General features: G+C 47.5%; 2 protein-coding genes across 8 annotated transcripts in view; one reads left to right on the forward strand and one right to left on the reverse strand.

Annotated features, from left to right (window-relative positions):
- Positions 1–17,950, reverse strand: part of LOC144151427 (SEC14-like protein 2) — a 273,494-nt gene that overhangs the window by 223,489 nt on the left and 32,055 nt on the right. The window lies entirely within an intron of this gene.
- The window catches only part of LOC144151428 (SEC14-like protein 3), a 64,455-nt gene continuing 53,732 nt past the window's right edge, over positions 7,228–17,950 (forward strand). The window contains exon 1 of the mRNA XM_077682476.1: positions 7,228–7,387. Within this exon, the coding sequence (XP_077538602.1) occupies positions 7,349–7,387 (39 nt within the window). The 5' untranslated portion in view covers positions 7,228–7,348. The remainder of the gene's footprint in view (positions 7,388–17,950) is intronic.

Below are 17,950 nucleotides of genomic sequence, written 5' to 3' on the forward strand. Positions count from 1 at the left end.
GTTCTCGGTTTTTTTTTTTTTTTTTGTTGCCTTCGCCACTGGCGTCGCATAGGTTCCCTTCCGAAAAAAATATGGCGTCCTATTCAACGGCCTTCGGTAGCTTTCCACTTCATTCTGCGTATACAATTTTTAAGAAGCTTGAGAAGCAAAAGCTGTCTAAACAAACGAAGGTAGTGGTTTGCAAAGTGTGCGCCCGAGTGAGACTGATGCAACCGGGACTCTCCGTCGTTTCCAGAATTTGTTCGGTTAGCCAGCTTGCTGGCGTAAGGGAGCGTGTGCGTAAGCGTGCGTGCGTGCTGCTCTTTCGCTATACAGCGCCCTCGCTACGTAAGCACGCTACACATGTCGGTGGTGGCAGGGCCCAGATTTCAGCCCCAGAAGAGTTTACAACTCAGCGCATGCCCTCAAAACTGCAGCTCTGACAAAATTCACTTCACTTCTGGATTATACTGAGTAATACGATATCGGTCACGGTTGGACCAAGTTCTCCAGTACAAGCGTTTGCTTGTGTTTACAAACAAATGAAGCGTGGAGAAGGAGAAGCCATTATGCCTGCATGCATGGTGGTCGTGGTTCAGCGCGCTCAACCACGGAGCTCATGCGAAGAAATGAACTCTAGCAAATGTGTATCTGTCACGCCGAAACTGTAACCGAAACCAGTTTGCCATGAACTATTTTGGAAAGTAGCACAGAGCAGTGAGCTCCCCTTCACCCATCCCCGCGTATTTTTCTCTCTATTGCCACAGAAAGCTGCCCCAGAGTATAGTATGCTAATCGAACTGGCTGATCTGTTATAGACATTAACGGCTAGTGCGGTGTCGTCGGCCCAGCTGTTTCCAACCTTTTACAATAATGATGATGATGATGATGATGCCCGCGCGTTGCTTTTGTTTGGGTTTGTTTCTGACGCACGCGCTAGGGAATGCGTCGCAGTCAGTGGTAGTTGAGGAGCCGCTACACACACGAAACGCCTGCTTTTTAACACGAAAGTGTTTTATGCCGGAAATCTGACTAACGTAATATCCATCATGGAAATGACATCGCCAGAAAAACACGGCTGCGGCGGGATTCAAGCCGGGTGCTCCGTCGCCGCAACGGGAGGTGCCAGGTGCTTTACCGACACCGCTAAGAATTGAAGCGCTGCCAGCCGTACGAACGCGCCATATATCTTTCCTATGACCTGTTCTATTTCGATGGAGCTGCCATATAAGAGAGGTGAAGCGAAGTAGTGCGTCACGATGCTAATGAGCGCCGACAGTTGGCGCCAGCTGAGCTCGTCGCAACGCAACCGTCTGCCGTACGCTCCACGGAGTAAAGACGCAGTGGTCGCACATTTGCGAAAGCGACGCGTCAGCAGGTTGTCGCTCGGCAAGCACACCCCCAGGACAGCTCCGCAAATCATGCTCTTTCGCTGCACAGGACCGCGATTTCACCAAACGATTCGTTGGCAACCCGTTCGGTTTCGTTCACATGGTTTGCGAGCGCGTGTGGTTTCATTCGGGTTTAAGCAGTGCTCTGGCGCGTGCAACCAGTGTCTATGTTGATGAGTCTGATGGTGCCATACCGACGAAATATAAATAGCGATGTGCAAGTTCATACCGATGCAGAATAAACATGCAGCTGATCCTGTGAAGGCACATCTCACTTTCGTGTTTTACGAATTCCTATGAAAGAGCGATCAACCACATTTTTTTTTCGTTCAAAGGACAACCTAATGCCTTCAAATTAATAATAGCAGAAGTATTAGTGGCACAGTAGCGGTAATAAAATAGTGTTACTAATAAAGGAAAGGCAGTACGTATTACTTTTTGGATAGGCCTTGTGTACCAATACACTATACGCCTCGAGATTCGCGATCGCTGCGCCGCCTGCCGCCGCTTCTCCGCGGCGTTTGCGGGATTAGCGCTGCGTGGCTGATAGGTGGTCATGCAGTGTTTTGGTTCTCTTTCGCTTCTCTTTGCCCTTCCGCGCACTGAACAACTTGTTATGGTGACGTCTGTAAGCTAACTGCACGTTTAGGGCACTTAAAAAAAAAAACAGCTGCGTCTTGGTAGAGCGCTCTAACGCCAACAAGAGCTGCCCGGGGAGGCGGTTCTGCGCGCTTCTTGGTCGCTCTTGCGGGCGTCGGCGACGGCAGCAGCATATCACCGCTGTCACCTTCGAACACGTCAGCACAAGTGAATTCTATTTATTGTCGCCTCGTTTACACCTGATATTGACACTGTAAGAGGTTGGTTCGTTTTGCAGCTCAGACAACAAATGCGGCTTTGCTTCGAATATGTACGTCGTAGAAAAATATGTTTCGGGGATGTAATAACCCAATAGCTGACAAAAACATGTGCCTTTTATGGGAGTATAAGCCACGCGAAAATGTTAAGTACACTCAAAGGCTGTGCAGTGTCAGATCTGTGCCCACTCATGCCTTATGTATGGTCTGCAAGTCAGGAATAAATAGAATAGTCGTACGGCAACGAAAAAAAAAAAACCGAGTGCAGCCTCTGAAATGCTAAAGACGTTTGTTTGAGCAAGGTAGTATTCACCAGACCAACTAGATCCGAAATGCACTATTTCGCTAGACAAAGGGGGGGGGGGGGTGAGGAGGAGGACGCTCACTATCGTTGTTTACAAATGCGGAGCGAAATCAACGAATGAACGTTTTAGTAATCGCACACACAAGCTGCGTGTTCACTTTTCGTTTGTTTTTCGCCTTCAACGAATGGCTGATCACTCGGCGGACGCATTTTTTGAAGAATACAGGGTAGGCAGTTCACAAGCGATACGAGGTGTCGTTGGAAGAGTTGATTGATTGATTGCAGGTTTAACGCGCCGACGAAACGGAGACGATGAGGCACGCCGTAGTGGAGGGCTTCGGATTAATTTTGACCACCTGGAGATCCTTAACGTGCGCCAAAATCTCGTACACACGGGCTCGTTGGAAGAGTCTCGTATCTGATAAGGGTCTCTGATTTCGGTTTATGCTAGATTCTGCAGTCTCCCTGTGTCATATGATGATGTTTCGAAGAAGAGTTTGGTCGGTCACGAACGCGGATTACTCTATAACCATCTTCGCGCTTCTGTGAGGATAAATGTATCAGATGAATCTTTGCGAGCGCTGACCTCGGGACAAGACGACACAGCATTAAATTTGTCGTGTGCTGACTCCGGAGTGTAATTTTGCATTATCCATCGTACTCCTTTGGTACAATGTTTGTGAAATTTATGCCGCATTGGCTTGTTCATGGTACTGATCAATATCTGATATGTGATACTGGCAGGCGTAAGTTGCGTGCTGTCAGGTATGAGTGCTCTGCTGGATTTTCTAAGTGCACAAAGTCGATTTACATCATATTGTGTATGGCCGCTGCATGACCATTGGAGGAAGCACTGCTTACGGAGACACTGCCACTAAATTTCAGGGCAGCGGAATTGCAATCAGCTGCATGCAAATGCTGGCTTCGGGACGCCGGCCTGTGACACACGCCCGGCGCTCATATACATCTCACTAAGATCGCGTCATAAACGTTTATACTCTCGTGAACACACCACGCTTGCAAACAGAGTGCCTGCTCCACGTTATTCGGTATTTCGAACGCGGACAAACGGTAAATCGCTGTCTTGAACGAGCCCCAAAAGCAAAGGCGACAGGGGGGAGCTGGCCGGGGACTCCCGCGCCTGCTTTCGAAACGGGCCGCTAGAGGGATTTCAGTGGCGCCCCTACAGGCCGCGCTCGAGGCGTATAGGCGACGGGAACACGAAAAAACATTAGGAAAGAGAGGATGGCAAGTGTCGAATTGAAACGCTTTTTTTCTTGAAAAGACGCAACTACAAAGTGTTTTTTCCAGTAGCTTTTATCGGAGCCGGCTTAGTGGTCACAGCTATTTGAGGCATTGCGGTGTGTCAACGGTACCGTGCATATTTTCAATTAAACATTGTCTTGTGTGCGTTTCGACTACAACGCTGTTGTAATAGCGTTTCTAGGAAACGTTCCCTGGCTGCAACTATTTCAGGCAGAGTATGTAGCACGCAGCACTTTGGAGAATAACGAACGAGTGTTAGGGCAGGGGGCGTTACCAGTACCAGTAGACCTGGTGCTATGGTACGTAGTTGAGCGGATGTCAGAATAGTAGCAAGCAGCAAGCAAATATTTTTCGGTATGACTACACAGGGTACTCCGAATAATTGATTCAACTATTTATGATTGATTGATTGATTGATTGATTGATTGATTGATTGATTGATTTTTAGTCTTTCCCTAAGCCTTTTCTTTGTGAGGATGGGCTGCTCCATTTATATATGCATGTACAGTGGAATCTCGGTGATACGATTCAGCATATTACGTTTTTCGGCCTAGTACGTTTTACTTTTCGTTCCCGCCCAACGTCCTTTAGAAATCATGCATGCATTTTCGTGCGTTTATTACGGCCACATTTTTGCCGAAAATTGGATAATAGCGTCACGAGGTAGAGACGAAGTGGGTAATTACTCATGCCGCCATATTTACCCACCTTCGAAGAAGCTGAAGCACACCGTCGGACATAGCCGTGCTTGCTCCAAGACGGATGACAGCCATTAAATCATCGCTTCATCAATCATGGTTCGACTCATCGTTATTCCACAACGTAACATTTTGGTGGAGTGTGCAGGGTACCCCATCCTGTCCCAAGCTTTGCACCTTGTCGGCCTGACCGCGATCGTCGACGCTACGCGGACCATGTCGGACAGCCCCATCCTCGCCGCGACCAGCCCCGAACGACCACGTTCCCCGCCTCGTATCTTTAGCCCGTGAAAAGACCAGCGGCGACGAGTTGAGACCGGACGAGACGAGCCGATGACACCGTGTCCCCAGCCCTCTCGTCCGATACGGTTCCGAGTACATATGACGCTTCGTCGCTGCCTTCAGGACATCGCTATAGCTGGACCAGACATCACCCATGAAATCATCGTCCAGCGTGGCGTCAAGTACCTCACTGTTCACTGAATCGCATCGCTTGTTTTCATCGCATTCTTCCCATCACCGCGGCCTCGACCGGGATGGTCGCCCTTGACCGGGAGGAAATGTCACGAGGAAGAGACGAAATTGACAATTACACATTCCGCCATGTTTGCCCACCTTCTAAGAAGCTGAAGCACATCGTGGGACATAGCCGCGCTCGCAGGATAGTTGACACCCATTAAATCATTGCTTCATCAATCATGGTTCGCCTCATCGTTGTTCCACCACGTAACAATGCGATCGCGAAGGCGGATATCGACCGACATTTCTAGTAATCGTACGTTCATTCTTCGGTATACTAGCTCGCTCAAACCGTGCATTCCAACAATCCACAACTTGCACGTTGCAGAGACGCTGAGGGAGCAGAAGCGCGGGTTTTGCGGCAAAAACACTACTTCAATGCGTGGACGCTCCATGCAAGTCTGACGATAAGTCAGGCGATGCACCACACCATGTAGCAAATCATATCAAGGAAGAAGGCGCGCAATGCTCGCGGCAGGCGCGACTTCGCTTCCCGACATCTCCATGGACCGTGCTTCCTGCGCAGTGATTTGTTCTCTTTTTGCCTTGTTGCTATGCGCGGCCGTGTTTCCTGTCTTCTGACAACGTCAAAGAAATGCAACGCGCAAGTGGAAATTGTACGCCAATTCGAAAAGAACCCGAAAAGGAAGCGCGTGGAATTGGCGAGAGGGTTCGCTTTGCCAGTGTCAATGCTCAACACTTTTCTCGGTCAGCAAGAGTAACTTCTAAAGAAGCTGCAAGTTTTTGGACCCGGTGTAAAGCAAATGCGAGGTGCGAAGCATTAGTAAGAGGAAAACATCCTGCTTACATGGTTCAAGGAAGTTAGAGCGACAGGAATGAACTTCGACGGGTCAGTCCTACGCGAAAAAGCTGACAACATCGCGTTCTCCTTGGGTATTCAAAACTTTCAAGCATCCGGAGGCTGCCTTCTCCGATTTACAGCCCGACACGGATTGTCGTACAAGGCAGTGTTTACCAAAGTAACAAATGCCGGCAACTTCTTTTTGTGCGTTTTAGAAGAATTTACTCCTAGACCTTCAAAAGAAGAAAGGGAAGCACAAATTCAGCGTTCAATTTAATGTTGCTCCATAAAAGGGAGTTGCTGACGGAGCATGCATATTTTCCTTCTTTTTTTAACGTGCTTGGATAATACGATTTTCGAATAATACGATTTATTTTCCGGTTCCCGTGAAAAACAGTGAGATTTCACTGCATTTATATACACAAAGCAGTGCACAAATGACCCAAGAGATCACATCGAATTTTGCCTTCACATTTTCGTTCGGATAGGTAGGGTTGGGTGATATGTATAAGGGGGGCCACGATTAGTCCAATGTCTGTTCCTCCATTGTCCATTGCGACTGCTGCGATAAGAACCGTCATTAAATTAGCAATCACTTAATCAAACCAATAACGATTCACCGATTGATAGCAACTCAGTCATTTCAGGAATAAAACAAAGATTGCCAACGCGTTTTCTCCCCGCTGAATCGGTACTGGTTGTTTTTAGGACCCCGCGCTGCTCTGCATGCAAAATGGCTGTTCCAAAACGAACGCGCGTGTGTCACTGAATTTCAATCTGAATGCCATTCTGATTCCAGAACGGCGGTGAGGAGGTTGGGTACGGGCGTACTTTTCCTCCCGTGAGATGCATTTTGCTTTTGTGTGTTTTATCCGCTACAGTTTATATGCATTGCGCACTTCCGGTTATTTTTTTTGTTGTTTTTCTTGTTCTTCTCAAGCCGCGATACCCCACCCGTCGTTCCAATATAGATGCAAATCAAAACAACCGAAAAGGAGGCGTCTTTCATGCTACTCAGATTTTATCACCAAGGATTTTGTCCTAGCTGCTATCTAGCTCTCTTACTCAGCTACCTAGCGAACCACTTTAATAAACCCGTACAAGACGGATGCGTGTCAGAAGGCCAGCGTGAATAACTAAAGAACGAGTGAGTGCCCTTTCTCAAGGCAACAGCCGAAGCACAAGACGCAGAAACGGAGGCGGCAGACTGTCCTCAAGCGCATTTAATCGTCTGTTTACCTTCGCCGCCTTTCTCTTCGCGTTCCAGCGCGTAGCCTCCCGAAAACAGGCGCTTGAATGAGTCGATGCAGAGCTGGATACGCGAAGGGTCCGAAGGTTATCCTCGGACAACTGACCCTGGCGCGCTTCCTCGGTGCGTCGACAGGTGGCGGGCGCATCCAGTAAACATTTCGCGAAGGGAGAGCGTTCTTCTCGGGCGAGTAGTGGATGCGCGGCTTTTGGAGTGCCCCTTGTCACGCCATGCCAGGCCGCCGCATTCTGCAGTTGTAACAGCGCAGCGTCGAGGGCAAGCCATGGGAAGCGACGTGCAGGAGCGCCGAGCTCTGGACCAGGCAAGTGGCCGCCGGCGTCTACCTCTAGCGAGCGCGCGACGAAACCGGTCGACACGAACGGGTCGCCCAGCTTTGTTTACGAACTCGCCGTCCGAGCACTCCCAAGGGGTCAAGTTATGACGCTATCGGTCAATGTATCTGCGTACCCCGCTTACAGACAGTGGTATACTACAGGGTGTTTTTTGTGGACTAGATGTTGCCGTTTGCGTTTCGTGTAAATAATTCCAAGTACATACTCACCCTGTAGACTAGAGGCGGTTATTTAACCTTCGTGTGAAGAATTTCGTCTGTCGAGTGATCTTGAGGTGTCGGCTCTATAATAGGCGGAATGAGTCCGGGCTGTCACGGCAGAAGCTGCTTATTTAAATTAAAATGCCACATGAGTTGACCTCTCCACATGAGCTGAGACTTCACTAGGAGCATGAACAGAGAATGACAGCCCCATGAGGTAGAGCTCCACCTCACCACCTCAGATGAGGTCAAGAAGGAGTGAGTGGTTGTGACCTGCTGAATGAGTGAAGTCAGGTTGATGACATCGGTTGACGTATCCAGTTTTGTGTGAGGTTCAGACTGCAAATCTGCGTCGTCATTTTCCCACTGCCACGCTTTCATCCCCAACTGATATTGTTTTGGGTGCATGACCAAAATAAACATTTGTTTCATGCAAGCTCCCTCTGAACCTGCGTCTCAATGCTAGCTGCTTTTATCCTCGACACGTTAATAAAATATTCACTAATACCTGAACGAGTTACATTGTCGAACATGTGTGCTTATGCATATTCTGGTCAGATCCTCTACGGATAACTTCGGTTTTTATTTGGTAAGGTCTTCGCCAGGACAGCTGTCTAACTTCATGGTAGTTCATAAGGACGCACGAAGCGTTTTCCGGAAATTTTTTTAGTTATATATTTTACATTTTACGGCTAAAAGTGCCCGTTAAATATTAGCACCCGATGCTGCGCAGGCCTGGTATTTCTTTTACACACATGAACTGCCTTAGGTATTCGAAATCAAAGCTTCGAATCAACCCGATCTGAGAAATAGATATTTACGTGCTTGAGGTTAAGGTGGGGACGCATTTGAAGCGGGTTGCTCGTACGAAACGTTTACGCGTCCAAGGGATTTTAAGCTCAGTCTTGAGGTTCAGATGTGATGGAGGAAACGAATTTCTGTTTTACCTACAGTCCAAGCTCGTGAAGTCACCCCCGAGAAAGCGCCTTAATGTAGACTGGGTTAGCATCGCTGTTTAATATACATGAAACGTCGGGTACGAGGGTACTTTGGATTTTGCCACCGCTAGAAGTTGGTACGGCTGTTGCCACTGTGAATTGAGTTCCAAGGTTGTGCGCCAAGCTGAGCTCCTTTAACGGTTGGGGTGGGTGAAACGTTTCTAAACGTTCACCGAACTCTGCGTTGAACAGTGCATGCGCGAAAGAATTTTATTTGTTGAACGAGGTGACGATCTGACAATGAAGGGCTGCCGCTTAACCGACCGGTGGACCGACGAATTCGGAATGAGACACACGTTGTAGTGCTTGCGGGCTCCGTCCGTGCATGGTACATTAAGCTTGACATTGTACACATCACCGCGCCTACAATTAGCTATCGTGTGGAGTGGTAAGCCACATGGGAATAGTCATTCCTAAACAATAAAGAGCGAGAACATAACCGAATTACAAACGTAAATTGAACAGGTTTGCGAATTTTGTGCTCTGAGTCGATAGGTTATAAAGCCTCGAAAACTCCCTTCCGGCTTCTAAAATCTTTATTAAACTCTTCTATATATTTATTGCGTTTAATCTCCTCATCCCGCTGATCGTGACGCATACTTGTATTAAAATTCTCATAGCTTCACGAATCAATGAAACGAAGAAAATGTATCCCAAGAAAGAAGATGGTGGACAACTTGATCTTAACTGACACGGCATTTGGCGAAAACAAACTCACAGAGAAGCCCGCGTACTAATCTGCCCCGAACTATGAGAGAAAGGCGGCAAGTGAACGCCGCGGTGTCGCCCGTGAGATGAGAACGTCCAAATGGAGCCCTCGATGCACGCACGCATAAACTGAGGGCAAGGGAGAAGCAAGCGCTCGAGTGGTTTCGCAGCAGAAAGAAGGGAAAAAAAAGAATCCACAAAACCCGACCTCAAGATCAGTTAAGCCCGGGATTCTGAGAGCGCATGGATGGCACTGATACATTCCACTGACCGTAGCAGTCAGAACGAATCGTCCCTTACATTGCGCCGACACCTTTCTTTTTAAATGTCTTCGGCTGTCAACGAAGAGCGGCTTTATATGACTCGTATGCGAACCTCTAACCACCGACGGCTGTGGCGTACTGAGGGGAAGGGTCTGCAGGCCCCTGTTGGAGCTGGAGATATCGTTTTTCACGCACTTCGTAGGCTGCTATCGTTGACGGAAGCGCTGCGGCTGCGTAGTGCATGCGTACCTATCGCAGACTGTAGCCACGGCCGCTGGATGAGAGCGCACGCGAAGTGTGCGCCTTTCATCCAGCGACCGTGCTGTAGTTAACGCAAGTGTCAGCGCTAGATGTCACCGACCGTCTACAAACCAAGTGCGAGAAAGCGACAAATATTTAATGCGAACGCACTATGTGCCCCATGCGATGAAAAACCGGCTTCCCACCGATATGGTGCCGACATGAAAAAAAAAAAAATCGTGGGCCATCTCCACTAACGTGACACCACGTGAGGGGTGAAGCAAGCAGTGTATAGGGGTATTCTTGGCGCCTTGCCGTTTTTAACAACGGAGATGAAACCGTTGGGAGGTAGAGGTATACAGCTTTGCTGCAAAAGTGTCATGTCTGTGAAGCACGAAGCTCTCTAGCGCGGGGCGTATACGAGTGTCCAGGTGTTCTTTAGTACGCGTTACGAAGCGCTCCAGCGCGAGGCGTAAACGAGTGTCCCTGTTGTTTTTTAGTATGCGTTACGTTCTAGCGCGACGTGTAAACGGGTTTCCCGGTGTTTTAGTACCGTGAATACATGAGAAGAACGACGATTACGACGACGGCGACGACGACGACAGGAGACGCCAACAGCCCCAGCCCCTAAAGCGCTTTGCCCTTAATGAAACACTGAAAAAGAAAAAAACAAGCGCGAGCCCCTGGTGGCCCCCATATCGCGCCATAGGAAGCCGTCAGTCTGGTATTCGTAGAAGGTGTCGGCGTTTCGGGATGAAAAGTGCTTCGGCATCGGGTGTACTGCCATTTTCTGCGCTTTTTAAGTGTGATCAACCGCGAGCAAGCCAACAATACCGAAGCGCAGCAGGTGTACAATGCCAGCGGACAGCATAGTGTTTTCGCATTCAAGCCATGTAAGTGTCCCGAGGATTTTTCGGTTTTGTTAAGGCGCGGTACGTGCGGAGGAGATGGTATTTTAACCCTTACGTGCGGCATAGACAGTTCAAGATGAGCTTTACGAAGCATTCTGCGTCTGTGTGAGATAGAAGAGCCGATTTATAAACCTGGAATCATCGTGTGCTGTATGCGGTGAAGTATGCGTGTTGAGCAAGCAGCACTGCAGTCAGACAAATCGATAGCTCTCAGTTAAACCGGTTACCTTGGTCCCCGAGGGTGTGCGCAACGTCCGTAGTTACCTATGCAAATGAGACTGAGTGTATACGCAAGCATAACACAAGTTAAGGTAAGGGGGGGGGGGGGGGTGCAGGCATTCATTCTAAAAAAGCGCCAGAGATGTTACCAGTTGATGTGTTGACAAGAAAAAGAGTGTTGACAAGACGGGCGTCGTTCCCCGATTCGCACTAATCAATGCAGAGGCATTTGAACGTTGCACGCGGAAACTCTGTTAAGTGCCGATGTCCCTGCCGCCGCAAACCCGTTTTTGGTGAACGACCTCGCCAATATATAGCCTCCATGCTCCACGACGACCTTGAGCGCACGTGGCCGTGGAACGAGACAAGCGCCGCATTTACTTTCAAGAGCCCTTGAATAAGGAATAGGACGGCTGTGCAATGAGTACTGTGTGGAAAGAGAGCTTTTCAAGAGCTGAGTGGCAAGTACAGCCTAAAGATAATGATTTAGCCGACTGCAGAGATCTCTTTTCTTGGTCGCCACCTTAATTCTCTGTCGGAATTCCTTTCCCGAATGCTTTCTAAAAATCGCGAATATGCGACTGTCCTGGCGGATTCGGTGTTTGTTTCTTTGTATATAGTTAAATTACTACATCCGGTCTGAAACTAAGATCAGGCTATGCATCGGGGCAAGAGAAGTCAAGTTTTACCAGGCACTTCAGCGTGAAAGATGACTCGAGGCTTCTTGTCACAAAAACAATCCCGGGCCATCTCCACCATAGTGAAACCTGGGAAGGAGTAAAGCATGCAGAGTATAAGTGTATTCTTGGCGTCTTGGTGTTTTTGCCAACGGAGATGAAACCGTTCGGGGTAGAGTTATGCAGCTTTGCTGTAAAAGTCTCGTGTCTTTGAAGCACAAAGCGTTCCAGCGCGAGGCGTAAACGAGTGACGCGGTGTTTTAGTACCGCGACTACATGAGCCGACAGTTACGACGACGACAGGAGACACCAACAGCCCGAGCCTCTAAGTGGCTTCGCCCCTAAAAAATTGTGGCTTATTTGAACTGCCGCGTTAGTTAGTTGGATGTCCATCATCTCAGTTATTGCGGAAAGCCTAACTAATGTTCTAAGTTTCGAGGCGGGCTGCAAATATGCCACGCTCAGCCGGTTTTCAAGTGCGCGCCACTCTTCCGTGTATTACGTTAAGCCTTCCAGCCTACAACTTGTTTATCGCCCTCCGCCGACTTGATATTCAGGCCCTCGTATACGTAAACATGAGGACGGCCTTCGTTTTCGTAATAGCGCGAGGGGCCTTTTTTTCCGGCCGCGGGGTTCCTCTCCCGTGAGCTGTCTATTGTGCCGTATACAAGGTCGTCAGCTTTGCGGCAGACGTCGACGTCGGATTAAAACAGCAAAACTGAAGCGTCCGTCTGGTGTTTTTGTGGTCGTCACACGCGCGGCGATCAACACGTATTTTAGCAATCTTGCCCCTGGCCTAGCTGTACGTCAGCAGGATCGAGATTGCAAGCCATTTCTGGTGTTCCAACGCTCGGCACTGTATAAACGCCGTTGCGTCACGGAAAAAAGCATCTGTACGAGCCCCTGGTAGCATGGAATTGAGACTGCGTACCGCCTATATAAGGGACGTTATCCGGGATGTAGCTAAGGGAGCAGTGTTGCAGTAAATTGAAAAGAAAGCGCCAAATATTTAATGCGAACGCACCATGTGCCCGATGAGATTAAAAACCCGCTTCCGACGGATATGGTGCCGACATGGGAAAAAAATATCCCGGGTCATCTCCGCTAAACTGATACCTGGGGAAGGGCGCAGCATGCAGTGTATAAGTGTATTCTCGTACGTTTTTGCCGACAGAGATAAAACCGGTGGGAGGTAGAGATAAACAGCGGGACGCTGAGCACCGGGCGAGGGCGTTGTTGGGTAGCTCGGATTCGGCTGTGCAAGATGCCATCGTCGCCCGGGCTGCCAAAGTCACCGAGGGCCTTCCTCCCTCGGTACCACCCCTCCCCCGAATTAGCCCTTGCGACACGAAAAATTGTTCTCTCTCTCTCTCTCTCTCTCTCTCTCTCTCTCCTCTCTCTCTCTCTCTCTCTCTCTCTCTCTCTCTCTCTCTCTCTCTCTCTCTCTCTCTCTCTCTCTCTCTCTCTCTCTCTCTCTGTGTGTGTAAAAGTCTCTTGCTTTTGAAGCACGAAGCTCTTTATCGCGAGGCGTAAACGAGTGTCCCGGTGTTTTAGTACCGTGACTACATGAGACGAACGACGATTACGACGACGACGACAGGATACGGAAATGGACGGGAATTTAGATACGTTGAAATAATATGGCCGTGCAATATTGGTGGAATTGCTGCGCAGGTTTTCAAAGGGCGGGGAAGTTGCATCCTTTTGTGGGAAGGACGTATTAAGGCTCCGCTCCTCACGCGAGCGAGGAGACTGGTGATCCTCCTCTACGTGAGGTTCAGTGGTCCCCATTCCGTTGCGACGAGTAGGACCTCGGCCGTGTATCTTTGTGCAGACGTAGAGATCAAAACAGTTTGCCAAGTGCTTTCTTGATGCGGACAGTTCGAGCATAAACAACGTTAGTCAAAATTCAAAAGTCCTGGCACCCGGTTACTTCAATGAATAATTTTAAAAAAGGGGCAGTGTGTACCGTGACATTCACCATATCTAAACGTTTACAGTAGTGAGGATTACAGACGCGGTCTTATGAGTTCAGTAGGCCTCCAGGACGTGGTTTGCATCCGTAGGGTAATTCGGCGGTCTTACGAAGAACCTTGAGGGATTGCTTATACCTCTGTCACACAGCACATCTAATGAAATTTAGAAGCAATGGCACTAGCTGTTAATGCCATTAGTTTGGAGCTACACGAGAATGCCAAATGACGTTTACGTTAATGACATTCTGTGAGTGAATGAGTTCGGGGAACACGTTCGCATTAGCTTCCGAATCGAATGAGTAGCCTCGACAGCAGAGGTCCCTCACTGAACGGGGAAGTGTAGTAATAAACTGTGGAGCACTGTGCCTAAAATCTACCAGTAAATCAATATTTTTTCCTGCGTGTCATTTTATATGTAAAAAAGAAATTAAATAACACACTTGCAAAGCTCTTCAATGATTGCTGCCACACAGGTGTACGGATTTTTTATTTACTTGTCTCGGCTTGTGATATGAATGTCATTTGAAACTTCTATTTCATCCCAAAAGTAAATTTCTTTTGTTGAAAAAAAGTACGAGGTTTACTGCTATCATTATCAAATGACACAGCAATTCTAGTCTGGCCGTGCACAGCCGCACGGCCAGACTAAATGTCATTTATAGCTAATGTATTCGCTTCAAATTGCATCAGATTTGTCGCGTGACAGGGCTATTATATGTTCAGCAGTTCGGCGCCAACTGAGATTCGCACTTTTTCGCTTCATAGATGGCATCACATATCGCCCCGAAAAAGCTGCTTCAGGTAGCAGCAATCTAGCAGTGTAAAAACAACCAGGACACCGGAGCATGCTTTATTCCGCCGCACGAAAGGAAATATAGCTCCGATGAAGGCATGCTTCGGTCGTGCGATGACGCGAGCGTTCCCTGATACGACCGAAGATCGTGGCCAAGAATGTCAGATATTAGTGCGGAATGAATACTGGCATGACTTGGCCCAGATGTTTCTTTTTGCGTTTTTGCATTCTGTTTTTTTTTTTTTTTTCTGGAGAACTAGGAAGTCGGCGACTTGGAAAGAGGACGAGGAGGGTGCTTTTCGTGGTGCGAATGAAAAGCTAGATTCATTTCCTGCGACTCCCAGATAAGGCTACCGCGTCTAAGAAGACGAAACAAAATGTATTTGCAGGTTTCCTAAACCTTTGGTATCAAACTACGCGCACAGGTAAGAACATAGAAATACGACAGCGCGTAAACACAATTCATCTTCGTGCCAGCATATACGGCGCCGGTTACAGTGCTCCGACCGACAGAAGAGCATGGCAGCCAGCTAGTTCGGCGGCAAGGGGCGCGTGTGAACCTACTGGGCTACAGGCTTCCCTCAGCATTCGTTGTGGATCCTGCCGTTTCCGTTATAGAAGCTTGGTTCGCTGCGCTTCTGCGGAAGCCACGAAACGTGACTTCTTCAAGGAGAATTCCCTCCCACTTATGCGTGCTCAATTCCTGCAGCGACTATTGCGAGTGTTACGCATGGAGAAAATCGCACCAATGTCAGAGCAGAAACTGATAACACATTTCTTGCGGGCGAGCAAATAGCGCTGTGCGGCGTTGTTCTGGCGATAACTACAGCTTTATCAGCTCTTGTAGGTGAAGAAGGGTGCCTAAAGTTGTCACCCGCCCCGCTTTTAACATGCAAACATATTTGTACTCTGAGCAAATTTCTTCCTAAATATTTTCCGCCCTCCAGATAACATCGTTTATAACATTCCTCGAATAATTAAACGGCTTAGTTGGAATTCATCACTGCTGTATTGCTTTTGAAAAGTTTGATACAATGCGACATGAGATTTGAACTAGAAGTACACGATTATCCGTAGTATTGACGAGATAACATTTCGTCATAAAAAATCACCAAACAAGAAGACCTACCACTTTCCCGATCACACTATTATACAAGCGGTTAAGCCCAATCTAAGCTACGCACATAGTGGTTCGAACGGTAGTGATTGTGGCCATTGCTGCATCGACTTGTGAGTTCTTGGACAATCCAATTTGGCTAGCTGCCCGGTGTTTTAGCATGAGAAGCAAAACGGGAAACCGGGTGTGGCGGATAGTATACAGGCCACGGCTCTACCTAGAACGCTCTTTTATGACCTCATCTTACCGTATTTAACAATGGTGATTTCTCTACTCGTTCGTTTTGTTCGTGTTTGGTGTACCAACATGTTCTATATAGACGGCTTTGAATCTTACGCAGCGTACTTACTTGGGGCGTTTTGCTTTATTGTTTATTTTTGTAAAGAAATATAACAAATTATTGCGACCACAAATACTACGGAACGACGAAAGCGCATGTAACAAGTGCAATGCGTCGTCACAGCTTAGGTAAACGTTACCGTAACGCTAAAGTTATATGCTATACACTGAGCTAAATGTGACTAACGAAATGGGGTACCGGTGTACTTAGATTATCGCACTTTCTTCTATTTTTACTAACACGTCCACACTTCCTAAATTTGTTAATGTACGTAAGTACGTACGAATGTATGTATGTATGTATGCATGCATGTATGTATGCATGTATGCATGTATGTATGTATGTATGTATGTATGTATGTATGTATGTATGTATGTATGTATGTATGTATGTATGTATGTATGTATGTATGTATGTATGTATGTATGTATGTATGTATGTATGTATGATCAGCCTATCAAGGGCGTTGCCCGTGGGAGTCCAACTGCTCCTGTATTGGTCTGTCTGAATAACTCATTTACGCGTAATTTCTTCATTTCTTTCGTTCATAGCGCTATCGGTCATCGGCACTTTCTATTCTCATTTCAAGGTAGTCATTCCGTTACCATGGTGGTCCAACGGTTGTCCGTTTGGGCCAAAACATGCCCTCCCTAACTTCACTTTCAGGGGTATATCCCCTGCTACCCAGTAATACAGTAACCCAAGACGCTCATTCGCAATGTCGGAGCGCTTCTTTTATCATTATTGTTTCGATGGCCACACGGGCCGACCGAAGATTGTTTTGACGTAATAACTCCCTGCGTTATACTCGTATACAAAAAGGGAAGCCAGCACTCTAGCATTACAAGAAAAGCATAGCTAATTTTTTTTAAAATAAAAGGCTTAGTTAAAGTCACTCGGAGCTGTACACGCCACACGCACGCGGGATTTATCTTTCTGCCAGAAACGAGGCAAGCGGCGTCGGGTTCATCATCCGCTGGAACCTCCTCGTCCACCCTAATGCGACATCTCATAACGATTGGCGAATGCCCCCGTGACCTGCCGCCGTTTGCGTGCGGCGGTCATGATCCATGCGCTAATATTGTAAAAGAAAAAAAAAGTAACACAGACTAGGAACGTTGTAATCTAGAAATCCGGCTGTCAAATGCTTTTCGGCTGTTCAGGTGTCCCTTGCCTGTGTTTGAGCAGAAGATAAAGCGCGGCGTGCGTGTGACGCGTACAGCTCCGAGTGACATGACATGTGGGCGCAGCTTTGCGGCGCTCAGCTGCCGCCCGGAGCCCTTTGCGCGCATCTGGTGAGCTGCGGTTCTGAGCGCTGTACCTCTGCACGCAGTTACAATTTCGGAAATGTAATAATCGATACGAGATGGACTCATGATCCTCTACAAGTCAATCATTACAACCAAGCACCTAACTTGGGATGACTAAAACAGTAATTAACCGAGTCAAGATACATATTACCCTAAATAGCACTCTGCACCAGCCACGGCCCCTGATCACTTAGCGCAAGAAAAGCAATTTTACTTCCAAAATACAATTCTTTAAAAAATGTCTTAGTATCTCTGAAACACCCCGTATACGTACACATTTATGCGGCCCATTTTTTTTTATTTACTACCATTGCTTATGTGTTGTCTCTCTGTATGCCTTATATTCCTCATTTACACAGTGCCAACCCGAGAAGGCACAGCACTGTTGGTGAGCACTTCAAATAAATGAATAAAATAGTGCGTCGTTGGATGCCTTGGCGGCCGTGAACTAGCCGTTTTCCTAAATAAACCAAACATTCCAGAAAACGGAAAAATTCAGTTATCAAAGAAGCTTTTGCACGTATGTATGATCGTTTATCAATATTTTCGTGTACTTTTGTGCTGTGAAACAGCAACTTCAATGTTAAAATGTACAGAAAAAGTAAAGAAAAATAAATACTGAATTGTTTGCAATTTTAAATCGACACGTCCGAAAAATTTTTAAAACAATTGGTAAAAATTACAGCAATGCCACCAGTAATTACCAGAAAATAACGCCTAAAACAAGAGCGAGAACAATTGGGCTGATCAATACACAAGTTTGAAAGAAACCGGCGCATC

This window comes from Haemaphysalis longicornis, unplaced genomic scaffold (assembly GCF_048455015.1).
Source record: "Haemaphysalis longicornis isolate Haplotype H1 unplaced genomic scaffold, Haemaphysalis longicornis Haplotype H1 scaffold_9, whole genome shotgun sequence".
Taxonomy (NCBI): domain Eukaryota; kingdom Metazoa; phylum Arthropoda; class Arachnida; order Ixodida; family Ixodidae; genus Haemaphysalis; species Haemaphysalis longicornis.